We start from the raw sequence: 15,939 nt of genomic DNA on the forward strand, positions 1-15,939 counted from the left end.
TTCACTTCTTTTTAAAACACTCAGTTGACCTCACACAGAATTTTCAGGGCATCCTGGCTTTCCAGTGCTCAGCGACCTGATAAAGATGCACATCCGCCTCCATAGAAAAGCACCTCCTTTAAAGAGGACAGAAGCCTAAACGTAAAACTTGAGCAACTTGTTTCTAAACATCAATTATCTAAATAGATAATTCTGGAGATTTAATTACCCATTAGTCACACAGCATCCCAAATCAGAATCCTCTCTTCAAAAACACACACAAGTGCTTCAAGTCTACTCACATTTCCTTTGTTAGTCTTGAACCCAGAACTCACTGATAATAGATTTTGGAAATGGTGACAGGACCCTAAACATCAAGCATATAGTGGAAACACTCCAATAAATGTCATGATTTCTCATTTTAAAACGCTGATTTGTTAGAAACTAATCACTTTCAATCCAGTCATAATCTTAGAAGTACTTCCATGTTAGAGATCTTGGTCTTATTCTATCCAATCTACTTGCGAATAATGCTTACTTTTGTAAACAGATTTCTACTAATCTTTAGGCAAAAGCATCATGGCTAACAGCTTGTTAAACTGAATCAGATCACTAGGATGGCTTCCAATGTCAATGAAAGCTAAACCAAAAGAATAAAAATGAAGCATTCCACAAGGATTTTTGTGTTATTTGTGTTTATATAAAAATACTTCCTTTAAACAATTGTTAAGAGGTCAATTCATTTAAAAATGATAGCTTGGAATTAGCTATGTTGAAATGCAAATAAGCACATAAAAATCACTAACTTTCACAGGATTAGCCCGGGAAAACTGATTTGTTATAAAATAAATTACCTTCTACAGACCATGCTATCTAAAAGAAATGCAAGAATCAGGGACAGAGTATAAAGATCACTCAAAACAATACCAAACATTCTAGTGCATATTTACTAGATATATTATCTATGAAAGTTTAATATTTCACTCTTCAAATTACAAGTTTCTAATAAAAATAATAAACTTCAACAGGATCGATTTAATTCTTTGCAGAGACAAGTTCTGCTACAATTACACAGAAATGTAAACATTTATTGAAACTCTATGGCTGAAACAGACACCTGCTACGGAAGTGACAATTTCAGCTTTTGTCAGAAGAATCTACCGCACACAACACAACTCCTTTTTGCAAACAAGCGTATCAACCAAACAGCTTAAAGAGGCAAAAAGGTGTTTGCAGAGCTTCATCTTGGACCCCATTTGATGTCTTTTACACCATGAAATTGCCTTTTCAAAGCATGGTTGTCTGCCCACTCAGCATTTAGAAATGAGTCGTCGTCATCCTCTTCTAGTTTCTGTAAACAGAACCGACAGGTTAAGGCGGCAGTAACGAATGTAACCTGCAGTTAGTGTCTACAACAGCACAGCTCACATACAGGAAAAAGACTCTGTTACCTTAAGTTCCTCCTGCTTTCTGTAGTAATACAGCATCATCTGTTTTTGCTCTTCATGACTAATCAGAGGTTCACGCCCTGGAGCTCCTTGTCCTTTCTGAAAGGGAAACCATAAATTTTATTTATGATGGCATTTGTGATACAAAAGAGAAGCTGCTACGCAAAGATAGCAAAATCTTTCTTCAGACAATAGGATTTCTGAAATTTAATACGGTCCCTCAGGACAGGAAAACAACTGTTGAGAAACTTCTGCTGCATTCAAGTCAATTATGTTTTCATCTCAGCATCTGAATCACACTGTCAATTTTGTGGACGTCGATGGAAGCTGCAAACAGGACTGAGTCTATTTTACTTAAGCTTCCACTCTAAAAGACGTAATTAATCTCTCTGCTTTAAGGCTGTTCTAGATGTCTCAGGATGGACCCATCTATCTTTAGCTCCCCTGCTAATACAGACTCGGGACGGCATACGACTTTGTAAAGCAGGGAAGGAAGGCAGTTACAAAACACTACAAATAAAAGAAAATTTATTTGTTACTGCAAATAAAAGAACATTTTTTTTTCCAGGCAACTGTCCTCATGGAAGAAATGATGCACACAGCAGAAAATAGCTGATGACAGCTATTGTCAACAGTAGCAAACAGAACAGTTTGAATGGAGATGGTGAATCCTCTCTGAAACAAAAAGGGTCCGAGGTGGTTTAAATTAGCTCTCCAACCCAAGAATGCAGGCATCTCTTCTCAGATAGAAAAACACTGTACTACTTTGCATTCTCTGAAGAGGTCCATCAACTAATTAAACAGGAAGACAACTTTCCTGGGAGCCCACATGTCAATGGCTGTTGAGTTGTCACACAATTTTTCAGTCACCCTGACAGGAAAGCGAAAGCAATGCTGGTCTTCTGAATGACAAACACATAAATCTCTCGACTTCTCTTTGAGTAATTCTATTACAGACAGCTGTAGATAATAAGATCTGCTGTAACCACTAATGCTTTCCGTGGCAGAGAAGCTCTCACTGACATGGAAGTGAAATGCAGCTCCAGAGTAATTCTGAGCTATGGGTAAGTACTCTAAGACATTTGACATTCACAAAAGCACCCTTTGAATGTGATTTTATACATAGAGACACGCACACATACAAACATGGCGGGCATCTTCTGACAAAGCTCTGAAAATTAATTGAAACACCAAACATTCTTCCCTTGAGTATGGCATTCTCACCAGAGATGAACACAACTGCACAGTTAGTACAAAATCATTTTGTCCAAAAAATAGTCCCAGTAGCTTGGTGCTAATTCTGATACTGCAAGAACATGACCACTGCGTGAGACATCAATATACACTTAATTACTGGCTTTTGCTGAAGCATCAGGTCTATAAACAGAGGAGCAGCAGGATGTCTTTGCCTCATTTTAGCTCATTACTCCATAGGATGACTCATCAGACCTGTGTTCACAATTAATACAGAAGGCCTCATCTGCTTCATCACATCTGATGACTGGAAAGTCTCATTTCTTTAGAAAAAGTTCAGCTGGGAGCTTTAGGTGAGCTGCAGCTGACAGTGCCACTGGGTGGTGCAGGCCCAGCAGCTTGTTTTTCCTTCCAGCACTCAGCGAGTTCTCACTGAACGCTTCGGGAGACCGTAAGTTCAGGCTCTTCCACAACTTGCATCCTCTCAAGCAGGAGGCATGTCCACATTTCCAAGGAAACAGAGAGAGTTTGAGGACCTGCCATCAAGAAACTCAGGACATCACAGGCTGGAAACTACTGAGTTACAGACAGTGTCTTTCAGACACAGAACAGACGGAACCGGGATGAGAGGTATCCACACCACATATGCACAAAACATTAAAACTGTTTTTTAAAGGCGCCAGAATATGGCGAGAAAAACATTCACAAGTACAATTAGAAAAACTGGGCAGACTGAATGACTGGGTCTGCCCAGTGCTCTGCACTGAGATGGAACTGACAGCCAGTTGAGGGTTTTTTAAACTTTTCAGTTGGTATTTCGTCTATTTTTAAATGTCTCTTTGCTGTACTTTAGAAAAGTCCTACGGAGAAAGTAATAGCAACTACAGTATTTAACTGACAAGCAAAAACATTACTAAAGAAAAACTGAGAATATAATAAATTAAAACCTTAAAATAGATGTAGCTTTAAGGCACTCAAGCCAGAACTAATCTAATCCATTTTATACACCTACAGACAATTAGACAGCCAAAGGTGAACAACTTGTAAAGAAATCTCCCAGCGATACTTACTTTCTGAATCTTGACAATGATGGTGGTTTTCTCATTTTTGCCTACATAGTCAGAGAGCAACTTTGTTTCTTTCAACTCCTTTCCTGCCCACCATAATTGTGCTTCTGATTCTTCTATAACTTCAAGTCCAGCCTGTGACAAATAAACAAACAAGGTAAAGTGTTGGGGGGATGTTGCTTTTTTGCTGTTTTCAAAACTAGAAAATTTTTCAGGGAAAATCTTTCTGGAATTCCTAACAGAAAGGCCAACATAATTCACCTGATTTTACATTATACTTCTGCTACATTTTTCTCCTCATATTGATCTACAGCATTTTGATTCATATTCCATTCAATCTTGATCTAATAAACTTTGGGCAATAAATTCTCAATACCAGCATTAGAAAGAAATGACAAGCTATTTAAAATGGGTCCAAGGCTTACCTGAACTCAACTTCACAGGTAACATTGCAAATAAACTTAGTTCATTTTATTTCTAGTTAAGTTATTGGTATGATTTACATAAACTATCAGACAAAAATTTTAAACAAAATTTGTCATGCAAATGAAAAAACCTTCACTGATAAAATGGAGAACTGTATAGCACATATTTAACCCAGGCATTACATAAAATCCAAATACATTACTGCGTACATGAGTTCCCGACAAGTCTTCTTTATCTTCAAACTCCATCCTAACTGGATCATGTGGAGGCAATCCCATTGGATACACAATCATCACGGCCCCTTGGAGCTGGTCCAATGCATCTTTCACCATCTCCATATTAACACACACATTGGCCTGAACTTGTTTCTGAAACACAGGCAGGGATCATTGGTAATTAAAAAAAAAAACATGCAGAAAGACTTTGCTTTGTAGTCAGCTCAAAGGTAACAGTGGGATATCTGAGCAAAGCTAACTGGCTGCACAAAGATATTAGCAGCGCAAATCTCATCTGCATATCGACTTCTGAATACATCACTACACTTTTGCCTCATCCATGTAGCTTGCTTACACTGGGGGGGGGAATCTTCACTAAACTGTGCAGGAGGTATTTAGTAACAAATGTCTGTTGGACACAGGCATTCAAAAAAGTATGTGTACGAATACAGAAACTGGATGGGGAGTCTCTTGTTCTAAGTACTCGTGATTTGTGAACAACATTCAAAACAGTAAAATTCAAGTGAGGGCTAGAGAAGGGGCCTAAAACTTGAGAAAAAAACAGCATTTGTGAGCAGAAGAGTAAAGCTTGGCATATTACACAGCTTATGCAGAAATCTGTAAGATCAAATACTTGAGATCATTCCAAACCCTACTGCAATGGATAGAGGAAAAACAAGACACATCTGGAAGAGAAGAAAGGTTTTGGTTACGGATTTAACCGTTCCAATATTTTAAGTAACAAGGTTTATAAAAAAGAGAGTAAGAGAATGTTGCCTCCTTGTGGACATTCTTAAACTATTTAACTGGCAAGTACAATTGGTTTCTCAATGTCAGATATCAACCATTTTTTTTAAAATGCACAGGCATATTTCTTCATTTTCATCATTATAAAGTGATGAACCTAACAAACCACTTCACAAAATATCCTTAACTTCATTCACCAGTGCATGGCAGTAATTTCTGGAGTATGTCTGCACGCAGTGCAGTGGGGCCTGTTCTCTTTTATATCTGTATCAACGATCTGGACAAGGGGATTGAGCGGACCCTCAGTAAGTTTGCAGATGACACCAAGTTGGGTTTGGGTGTTGATCTGCTTGAGGGTAGAAAGGCTCTACAGAGGGATCTGGGCAGGTTGGATTGATGAGCCGAGGGCAACGGCATGAGGTTCAACAAGGTCAAGTGCTGGGTCCTGCACTTGGGTCCTAACAACCCCATGCAGTACTACAAGCTGGGGGAAGAGTGGCTGGAAAACTGCCTGGTGGAGAAGGACCTGGGGGTGTTGGTCAACAGTCGGCTGAATATAAGCCAGCAAGTGTGCCCAGGTGGCCAAGAAGGCCAATAGCATCCTGGCTTCTATCAGAATAGTGTGGCCAGCAGGACTAGGAAAGTGACTGTACCTCTGTACTCGGCACTGGTGAGGCTGCATCTCAAACACTGTGTTCAGTTTTGGGCCCCTCACTACAAGAAAGACATAGAGGTGCTGGAGCGTGTCCAGAGAAGGGCAATGAAGCTGGTGAGGGGTCTGGAGAACAAGTCTTATGAGAAGCGGCTGAGGAAACTGGGGTTGTTTAGCCTGGAGAAAAGGAGGCTCAGGAGAGACCTTATCACTCTCTACAACTACCTGAAAGGAGATTGTAGGGAGGTCAGGGGTCGGACTCTTCTCCCAAGTAATAGGCGATAGGACAAGAGGAAATGGCCTCAAGTTGTGCCAGGGTTGGTTTAGATGATTGGATATTAGGAAAAATTTCTTCACTGAAAGGGTTATCAAGCATTGGAACAGGCTGCCCAGGGAAGTGGTTGAGTCACCATCCCTGGAGGTACTTAAAAGACATGTAGATGTGGTGCTGAGGGACATGATTTAGTGGTAACTTGGCAGCGTTAAGTTTGTAGTTGGACTTGATGATCTTAAAGGTCCCCTCCAACCAAAATGATTCTATGATTCTATGAATTTTGCAACTTTTTATTGTAAAGGACAACATAGTTGGAAGTTTCACCCAGGAAGAACTGAGAAGTAGAGACCAGATCTGCAGATATTTTTGACTCAAGAAGTAAAACTATATATTATTAATTTCCTCCCTGTTTAGAAATAGAGTTACTGAGATGCAATCCAACCGAAAAAAAATTCCATCTGGAGAAAATCTTTAGAGTCCAGAAGCTTTAATCTGAAACATCTCTCATTTTGTGTAGATTTTGCTATGACTCAGAACAGTTTGGCTGGAACCCTGCCTCAATTCAGGGAATGTTTGCTGCAACTCAGCGCACTGGAAGCGCTGCCAGGCGACAGGGCAGCTCCTCTGCTTGCCTCCACCAGGCCTTTGGAAACACTGAGCTGCTCACTCTAAATCACTGATATGACACTGTTATCAGCAACAAAACAGCCAAGAAGGCCAATTTAAGTGCACCAGCAACACTAAAAATTCAGTTACGTTATCTATTTGCGTTACTGATTTAAAGCTGTTTTAAAGTTCCACACATACCAATTCCCAGAATTGTAGGGGTAGGAAGAAGAAAATTACTTGCAGATGTTTACAAAAAAAGCAATCTGACAGTAAGTATTACTTAATTTGTGTTTCAAAATCGTATGAAAGTTGAGACACAATACAGAGCATCCGCAGATTTGGTAAAGTGAAGCTGAATAATTGAGACCGTAGTACCATCAGGGCATATCCTCGCGCTTATCTTTAAACACACAAACTCATTTGGACTGAGCATGAGGCCAAGTGCTTGTAAAACCAAGGCCTAATCTAAGAGATTAGAACATATATTTCAATTAATTATACATAAAACTCAAAAGACTATGTTAACCAGCAAAAGGTACTTTTTTCCAGGAACATCACAGAATGCAGTTAATTTTTCACCAGAAAACACGACAAGAATTCACCTAAAGAATGCATCAATAGCAAATTAAGAGTGTGTGGATAAAATTAAATGCCATTTAATCATTCAGTGTGGTCTCAGTTGCCAGCATTCACTTCGAGTTTAATATCTGATTCCTTAACTTGTTGAACCAGCTTGCCAAAAGCCATTAAGAAAATCATTAACAGAAATGTCAGTTTTTATTAGACTACATCAATTCATGATACTCCTCAAAAATTCTCAGCCCTTGCACTGAAAAAGTCTATTTTTATTTAAGCTGCCCAACTACATAGCACCTATTAAGAAAGTAATACATACCAAATGCTACTTCAGGAAACTTACCTTCGAGATTAATGCCTTGGCTTCCTCTATTGTCTTCTTTATAACTTGCTGCATTTTCTCGTTTGGAGCTAAAAATAAGAGACACATATTTAATAATCTACACTTACTATAAAAAAAAAAAACAAACAAGCAAACGACCCGTCAGGGTTATTCTTTACTTTAAGCAAATTAAACATTGTTAAATCACAAATCAAGAGAGGCACTACTATGTTGCAGTCTATTTACCTGTTTGATAGTTCATTGCCATATTTCTCACTATCTTAAGAAACAAACCAGTATTTTTCCTGGGGGAGCCAAACTTACTTTTCCACAAAGACATTTGACTGGTATTTAGAACTTCATTCTGGACAAAATTACTGAGTAGAAAGCAACAGCCATAATTCCATACTCACCACAACCAAAACCAAGACTCCCTTTCTCATGCCATACTTATGGCTATGGTGGGCTGTGCTGGCAGATGTGCATAAAAGGGGACAAGAGCTTGGAGTTTTCTGACTTTTTTCTAATTAAGATTTCAAACACAGTTTTGCAAATACAACGTGCATTTCATACATTATAGTTACCTATTTTAATTCTTATAAAAAGCCTCTCCTCAAAAACAAAAATCCAGTTAAATCATATTAATTCACAGCTGAACATTTAAATGCATCACTTGATGGTATTTAGTTTGGCCCACATTTACATGCTGTTCAATATTATAACTTTGTTAATATTACAAAGCTGTCCTCCCACTAACAAATAAATAAAAACTACAAGTAAAAGTGGTACTGTCCTTATGTTAAAGTTGCTTGCAAAGTTTTACTGTAAGGTCTGACACTGCTCACAGCCATGCCAAACAAGACAGGCTTTGTCCACATGCCTACATACGAGACACTCAACTATTTCTGAGAAAAGTTAGGAGGGAAAACATTTAGCTATAATATAAGCTCTTAATCAAGTTCAGCAAGGGCTTAAATTTGACTGAGCAATGTGTTGTGTTAGAAGAATTCTCTTCCCCAAATTAAGACAGCTAGAGTAAGCTGTTTGTACAAGAGGTTAATCTTAAGTTATTGAAAGATTCCTCCTTAATTGAGCTGCCCTGCAATCAACATCTAAAGGGCTGCTGACCCGACAAGGACTGCTGTGGTGTCAGGAGTACAGGGACAGAGAGCAAGAAGACAATCGCAGTCTCTTCTGTGCAATCAGTCCTCATGCTCTTGACTGTAAAGTGCTGCTTGATACACATACCAAGTGCTAAGGCAAAACCACTTGGCTGGAGTTGCAGAAAGAAAAAGTGACAGGAGCGAGTTCAGTAAGTCTGAGTCACAGTGAATGAGAAAACAGGAGAAAGTAGAAAAACAACCTGCTAATGTATCTTGGAGCCTCTGGAGAAAAATAGTACACGCATATACATTTACAAATTAAAGTGAAACAGTCAAACTTGCTTCTGATAATTGTTTACTTATCTTTGGAGTTTACTTTCAAGTACTACAGTTGCAAAGTTAAACTGCATACATGCTGAAGAGATATACTACTATTTTGGCTTTAAATCGCCATTACACCAGGTCCTAATCCAAGATAGAGTTATGTATGTAACTGATAGTTTAGCTGATCTATTGTGAAAACAGTCTCTTCAATAGCTACTACTTAACAAATCCATGACTGCCTTTAATATAGTTTATAGGATGATTTTTATAATTAGCTGTCCTGGTTTCAGCTGGGATAGAGTGAGGTTTCTTTCTAGTGGTTGCTGTGTTTTCAGATTTGGTATGAAAGGAACGTCAATAACGCATAGTTTTAGTTGTTGCTAGGCAATACTTATACTATTCAAGGACTTTTTTCAGCTTCCCACAGAAGCTGAGAAGGAGCACAGACAGAACAACAGAATGGCCAATGGAATATTCTGTACCATAGACATCATGCTCAGTATATAAATGGCGGTTGACCAGGGGACAGGAATCCAGGATCACTGCTTGGCAGGAGCTGGGCAACCAATTCACTAGGTGGTGAGAATGACTGTGTTGTATTACTTTATATTGTATATTCTTTTACCATTGTTATTATTATTGTTATTTTCCTTTTCCTGTTATTGTTTAATAAAACTGTCTTTATCTCAACCCATGAGGGTTTTTTTCCCTCCTTTTCTCCCTGCCCTTCTGGTTGGTGAAGAGGGAGAACCGCGGCTGTGTGGTCCTAGCTGCCAGTAGGGGTTAAACCACCACATTAGCAAATAAACATGAGCCAGCTAACATGCTGGCCTGAAATCAAATGTATACTTGGTATCTATTCGCTTTTTTTCTTCTTGCAAGACAGTGAGGTAAAAGTGAAAGGTCCAGAATTATGGGGTTTATGTTCTTCATTATATTACAGATTATCTGTGTCTGCAGGGAAAGAAACATTTACATTCGATTTACCGTGTCCATTTCTTCGCCCAATTTCATCCTTCTTGAAGACGCTTCCGCCACTCGGTACACACTTTTCTGCCCACTCGTCCTTTAACTTCAGTTCTTCGATTTGCTCATCCGTCAGTCCTTGCATATTATAAGGCAAGAAAATACCATGCTCTGCCAGCTCCTCCATCTCTTTGAAGTGTTTAGAGAACAAGATTAACAATTTGTGTTATTGAGAACACACCCTTTACCAAACCCCTTCACATACATACATGCAGGCAAAACCTTACTCCTAGCCTTCAGTTTTTAAAGAGCTAAGTATATGGAATAAATAATAAGGTATATAAATATACACATATAGATATATATGCTGTAATTACATCACAATTCATACATTTCACACATATATGAAACAAGGTAACAAATGATACAGTGCAGGTATGCAAACCTAGACAATACTTGCTGGCCATAAACTTTTTCTTTTTGGTATTTCCTTTGTCAGCTTTAGCTGACTGTGTATTTCTTTTTCTAAGTACTTTTGGGTAAGCAACTTTTTTCAAAATGGAAAAACATTTTACTGTTATACAGTAATTAATTTCTTTGCAGTTGAGAAAATATGTAACTGGACTACCTATAGCTTTGCCCATACCACATCTGACCCAAAGGGTCAGATTCACACCCAGTATGAAATAAAAAATAAACAAAAGTCTCTGTAGTAATTTATGTCTACTCAAGAAGCGACAGTCCAGGATAATTCTAGCTGAGACGACAGAGAGATGTAAATGCTGGTTACCAACACACAGTCTCACACAGTGAGAACAGACAGCGTGTGGATGCAGCTTCCTAACCCTGTTATATAGTGTACAGCACCTGATCCACAGCCTGCAAGATACACTCACTACTTTCCCCCAGAACAACTTACCCAGCTGTCAGCCCACTTCATAGCATCCTTTCCTTGAAAACCCTCTAGCCTCTTTACCATCACTATATAAATTAAAGCATACCCATCTCACAACAGACACAGCAGAAGTACCCCAAATCCCAAGAAATGGCAATTCTGTTCCCATGGTTGGGAATATAGGCACCCATATGAAAACATAAAGGCTAAGACTAAATTAGCTAAATTAGCAAGTACTGTGGGGCAACAACAGAAGATCTGCAGAAAGAGCAAGTGTTGAATATATGGTAACCGTGGTGTCTGGGTTTTGGATTTTTTTTTATTTCAGATTAGCCTCAGTATGCCCTTATACACTACATACACATTTGCAGCTGGAGCACATCAGATGTAGATAGGCTGCACCCTTCAGGTCAGTCGCATCTGAAGGGAATCTCAGCTCCTGAGTTCCCAGGCTGATCCGCAATGCAAACCAAAGTGGGTCAGCAGGGACAAACAGTAAATGTTTAATGTTTTTCAAAAGCCACCTCCTGAATTGAACTAAAGCACTAATTTAGACATATCCAGCAACTCTCTGTCACATGACAAGCGGATGCCTTGCACCAAGCGTGCAGTAGGCAACACGAAAATTTCATTCATGCGTAGGGTACACCACTGGTCGCAAAGGATTTATGCAGCTGCTTTGGGACAGGACACGCTGCAGTTCAGTCATGCAATGGATGAATTTTTAGCCATGTACAGTGGGAATCTCAGAGCCATACAGTCCCTAAAAAATAAGAACTACTAAAATACCAGAAGGTGGGAATTTACAGGTGGTTTTGGTGCGTATTGGCTGTTCTTAAATTTAGGGGAGGACGGCTTATCTGCTGCTAAGGCTGGCATTTCAGAGGTATTTCTGAACTTCTGCCAGCGCAGAACTCCTGCGAGGCCGCAGCCAAGTAACCCCCTCAGCTCCCAGTCTGTGAGCCAGCGGGGCACGAACACCCAGGAGACGGAGCAACGGCCGAGCCCGGCCGCCCGTTACTCCCAAGGCCGCTCGTCCCAACCGCCGCCGGAGCCGCCGGGAGGTTGAGGCGGACGGAGCGGGGGTAGGCCGGCGGGCCGGTACCTGAACAAAGGCGCTGCACCTTCAGCCTCCCGTTGTAGATTCGGGCGACGAGGGGCGCCAGGTCGGCCAGGCGGGTGCTGCCGGCCGCCTCCAGCAGGAACTGGCTCTCATCGCCGCGCTTCACATGCAGCCGCACCATGGCGAGACCGAGGCCGGGGCCCGCAGCGGCGCCGCTCTGCGCGGGGAGAGGCGGCGGCCGTTAGTTCCGTTGCACCACCCCCCCCCTCACAGCAACCCCCCGCGTCCCTGGATACCGGCGGCGAGGAGGGGGGGGGGGGAAGGCGGCGCCCGGCGCTTCACTGGCCCCCCTGAGGGGGGCAGCACCGCCCACCCCTCACAGCCGCCCGAGCGCCCACCGGAGCCGCCCGCAGCCCTATCGCCCACCCGGCGCCGGCCCCGCCCTCCAGCCCCCGGGGTGCTTCCGCTTCCGGCCCTCCCGCTGCCATCCTCAGAGCCGCTTAAAGGGCCCGCGCCGCCTCTCCCTGCAGCCGCTGCGGGGAAGAGGGTGGCGGGGCGGTGCCTGAGGTACAAAGAGAGAGAAAAAAAAGCTAATGTTTCTTAAGGGCAGGTATGTTTATTTCATGAATACACCGCCGCCTTCCACCGGGGAGACGCGGAACGTTGTTCAATACTGCAGCGGCGGAAGGGATACAGGGCCGGACGTACGCGCGGGGAGGGGGTGTGCGTCACAAGCGAGAAAAATCGTCACGTTTCACACAGCGGTTTACCACGGGGAACACAGAGTTCATGAAAAGGCGCCGAGCGATTCTGATTTTAATTCTTGGTATTTTCAGAGCTTCTGCTAGTAATTATTTTCATTAATACACGTTACAGCGGTTAGCGCTATATATATATATACATACACACACACACACTCTCTGTATTTTTGGAGCTTTTCTTTGCAGTACGTCGCTGTCGGTCTCCGTAATCCTGTAAAGTGTAGAGGTGCTGTATACCAGGTACGTTTTAGACAGTAGTTTTTAATCACTGTAATTAAATATTGAACAAAGAACATATTTATCACGGAACTCCCACTAGCAAAAAGTTCCCCCCACCCACCCCCAAATCGTTTTGCTAATGTAAGAATATACCAAAACACCGATCACACAGATGTGTAGAGCAACAGTTTAAAACAAGGTAATTCACACAGCGAAGCACAAAGCGTACAGTACCGCTGCTGTTTTAAATGTACAAGTACTGTTTAATGACCGGAACGGAAACAAAAAAGCACGATATAAAACTCGCTATCATCGCTCCTGCAGCTTGTGGCTAACCAGAGACTGTTTAAAGGAAGAGTGGATTATTTTATAAATAATGTTTTGATAGCATTTGAGATTTTTTTTTTTTTTTAAAAGTACTGTCATCATGTATTTTTGCTGCTATAAAGCTAACGCTAGTACGTTGCGCTGCGGTCCCTGGTTTTGCAGAACCAGTAGAGTTTGTTTGCAAGTAAGCCCATGGTGTAGGCATGTATTCGCAGTCCCCCGAGAGATGACAGCACTGTGACGCATTCGGCTTTGGGTGAAAGTATGCAGCTGCATACGCAAGTTATGTTTTAAGACACTGCAAATTTTAAGGAGAACTGCAGGGTTTTATAGCATACATAAATGGAGCTAAGGAAATCAGTTATTTTAAACTGCCTCAAGATCACAATGTATCGTATTTTATGTAATCTCATGTGAGCTTTAGAGAATCATAAAAGCACAGACAGTTGGGTTTTTATAGCGTGATATGTAGAACCGTGAGTTAGCCTTCACTAGCCTCAAAGCAGCACCACCGTGCAGAGGATGGTCCCTGCCTCTGGGACAGGAAGAGTCACTCAGTTTTAACTGCAAAAGTGACAGAATGGTACAGTTCAGCTCAGAGAATTACTGTTCTCCTGTTTTCTTTGAAAGTAAGATTTTAAAAATACATCAGTAAGTCTAGTAGATGGGGAGGATGGTGAGCAGACAGCCCAGTCACCTAAGATGACTTTCTCCTTCTCTGATGGTGGCTGCCCATTCCCTAACTCAGGTCTTTCTATAGGACAAGAAAGCCCTTCTGACGTGCGAAAGAGGAGACTGGGACGAGCCAGCTCCAGTGTGTTGTCTGCAACTGGTAAAGACTGCTTTGTATCTCAAAACCCAAGGAGAATTTTTTTTCCAGCAGTTAAAGGAAAACTTGTGGTATCGGTTGTTTCCAATTTGGGGGAAAAAAGTATCTTTCAAATAGTAATGCATAAGTGGACGATACGGAACAATTCTTCTGAAGTACTGCTAGTGAGTATGTGTCACAATAAGATTGAATAGCTGAAATGTACTGACACAGAAAATTAAAGTCAAATATTGAATATATTAATACACAAAGTTTTGTTTGTATTTTGAAATTAAACTATTTCTGTTGTGCCTCAGGTTCAAATATAAGCCTTACAAATATCCATAGCCTCTGTTATAAATTAAACAACTTCTAAACAATACTTGTCAACATTCAAATCTCAATAAACTTTGGCAGCTCTTTGGTAAATACTTATACATATCACTCAACAAAACAGTAAAAAGGGAGTGGGGAGGCTACTAGCAGGGAGCCTCTTTTTTTGAAATTCCACGAAGGGGAACAGAAGTGAGAGCACTCCCAAAGCAAAAACTATTTCCAAGACTAATAATATTAGTAGCTCATCCTTCTTTTCTCTGTCTATTCAAATACTATTACATTGGGACTTTAATAAATTTCTGATAATTTTTTGTGCTCTACCATATATACATATTCAAAATTTATACACGAACAATAGTGGCTGTTTATGAGTAGAGTTACGTTTCAGTGCATTCAACAATTAATTATTGCACACAGAATAATCTCAAATGCCCAATTATTCTACTGGATAAATGTAGCAACAAATATAACCACTTATATTTTTGAACATCTATCTTTCTGTAAAATCTTGTGTTGGTGACACCTTAGGTGCCAAAGAAGTGAAAGGATCAGCAGGGGATCTGTTGCTGGTTGTTCTTGATGGTATAGGAGGTGCAGGTGGTCTTCTTGCTGGCATTGTATAGAAGCAATCAGTAGAACTTTTATTCCAGTCATTATCAAAGTTAAAGTCTGAACCAAGAAAAGCATTCTGTTCAGTGCCCAGCAAATCTGGAGATCCAGCTGACTTCCTGGAACTGATTTGCTTAAAATCTTGAACACTTTTAGATGGCTTTAGCTTTATGTTGAAATTCTCATCATCATCATCAAACGTTACCCATCCTTTTGGCTGTACATTTTTTACCATGAGAGATTTACTTCGCAAGCAAAAAGTGTTTTCAGATGCATCAACAGAAAATTCAGGCTTGCTTGTGTTACAACTGGGGGGATTTAGAGAAGGGAAAGGATTGCAAGCGGCACGTCCTTCTAGTAAATGTGAAGTTATTTCAGACTCTTGCGTCTCCACTCTAAATGGGTTTCCAGCATGAGGAGTTCTTTCAGTGAATGGATTTGTGCAGTTCAACCCAGTAATAAATGGATTTGGAGAGCTGCGCTTATGTTCCTGGGATGTGTTAAAGGTTGGAATAGGAGGCATTGCTGGCATGCAATTTACAGCGTTGAAAGTATCAGCATTTCTTTGTGTTGCTGAAGGCAACTGTATCAACTCCTTTTGGTTTAAAGTCGTAACAGGTGATGTTCGAACCGACGTCTGCATCTTTGACACAAGCAGCTTAAATGACAAATCTTCAAAAGGGTCACTGTTTAACTGCGTTTCAAGTGTAGTGCCGTACGTTCCGTTTGTTTTAATCTGGAAAGGAAACAAGGTGCTTAGTAATCACGTGGCTGGCTGTTCTAAGGTTATGACTAAGTCCCCATTTCTTACTCTCCTATGGAAGAAAAGAAGCTCTTGGGCTTAAACTGAAACTTCAATACAATTTGGTTGTAACTTGCACAATGCACTTGTAGTAGAATGAGATTGCTTCTTTTCTGGAAAACAATAGCCCTTAATCCCTTTTCTGGAGAAAAGCCTACTAGTTGTTAAACACATTTTTCCCCCTTGTTGGTTGATGCAGCTTGAATCTACTTCATGC

General features: G+C 40.8%; 2 protein-coding genes across 4 annotated transcripts in view; both read right to left on the reverse strand.

The window, feature by feature from the left end:
* Positions 1-668: 668 nt before the first annotated feature.
* On the reverse strand, positions 669-12,300 carry LOC309680454 (cilia- and flagella-associated protein 298-like). Of its 3 annotated transcripts, XM_082494072.1 has the most exons (8): positions 12,259-12,279; positions 11,903-12,077; positions 9,924-10,091; positions 7,531-7,598; positions 4,324-4,482; positions 3,692-3,823; positions 1,431-1,526; positions 669-1,330 (listed from the first exon to the last, which is right to left on the reverse strand). In XM_082494072.1, the coding sequence occupies exons 2-8, from the start codon at positions 12,039-12,041 to the stop codon at positions 1,220-1,222; spliced, it is 873 nt and encodes a 290-aa protein (XP_082350198.1). In that variant the 5' UTR covers positions 12,042-12,077; positions 12,259-12,279; the 3' UTR covers positions 669-1,219. The 3 variants fall into 3 exon arrangements, with proteins under 3 accessions (XP_082350198.1, XP_082350199.1, XP_082350197.1); XM_082494073.1 differs by having other exon boundaries at positions 9,924-10,040; positions 11,903-12,300; XM_082494071.1 differs by having other exon boundaries at positions 11,903-12,300.
* A 107-nt stretch (positions 12,301-12,407) lies between these two features.
* The window catches only part of SYNJ1 (synaptojanin 1), a 68,289-nt gene continuing 64,757 nt past the window's right edge, over positions 12,408-15,939 (reverse strand). The window contains exon 28 of the mRNA XM_082480685.1: positions 12,408-15,656. Coding sequence (XP_082336811.1) covers positions 14,802-15,656 — 855 coding nt within the window. The 3' untranslated portion in view covers positions 12,408-14,801. The remainder of the gene's footprint in view (positions 15,657-15,939) is intronic.

This window comes from Vanellus vanellus (assembly GCF_965231255.1).
Source record: "Vanellus vanellus genome assembly, chromosome: 1".
Lineage (NCBI taxonomy): Eukaryota > Metazoa > Chordata > Aves > Charadriiformes > Charadriidae > Vanellus > Vanellus vanellus.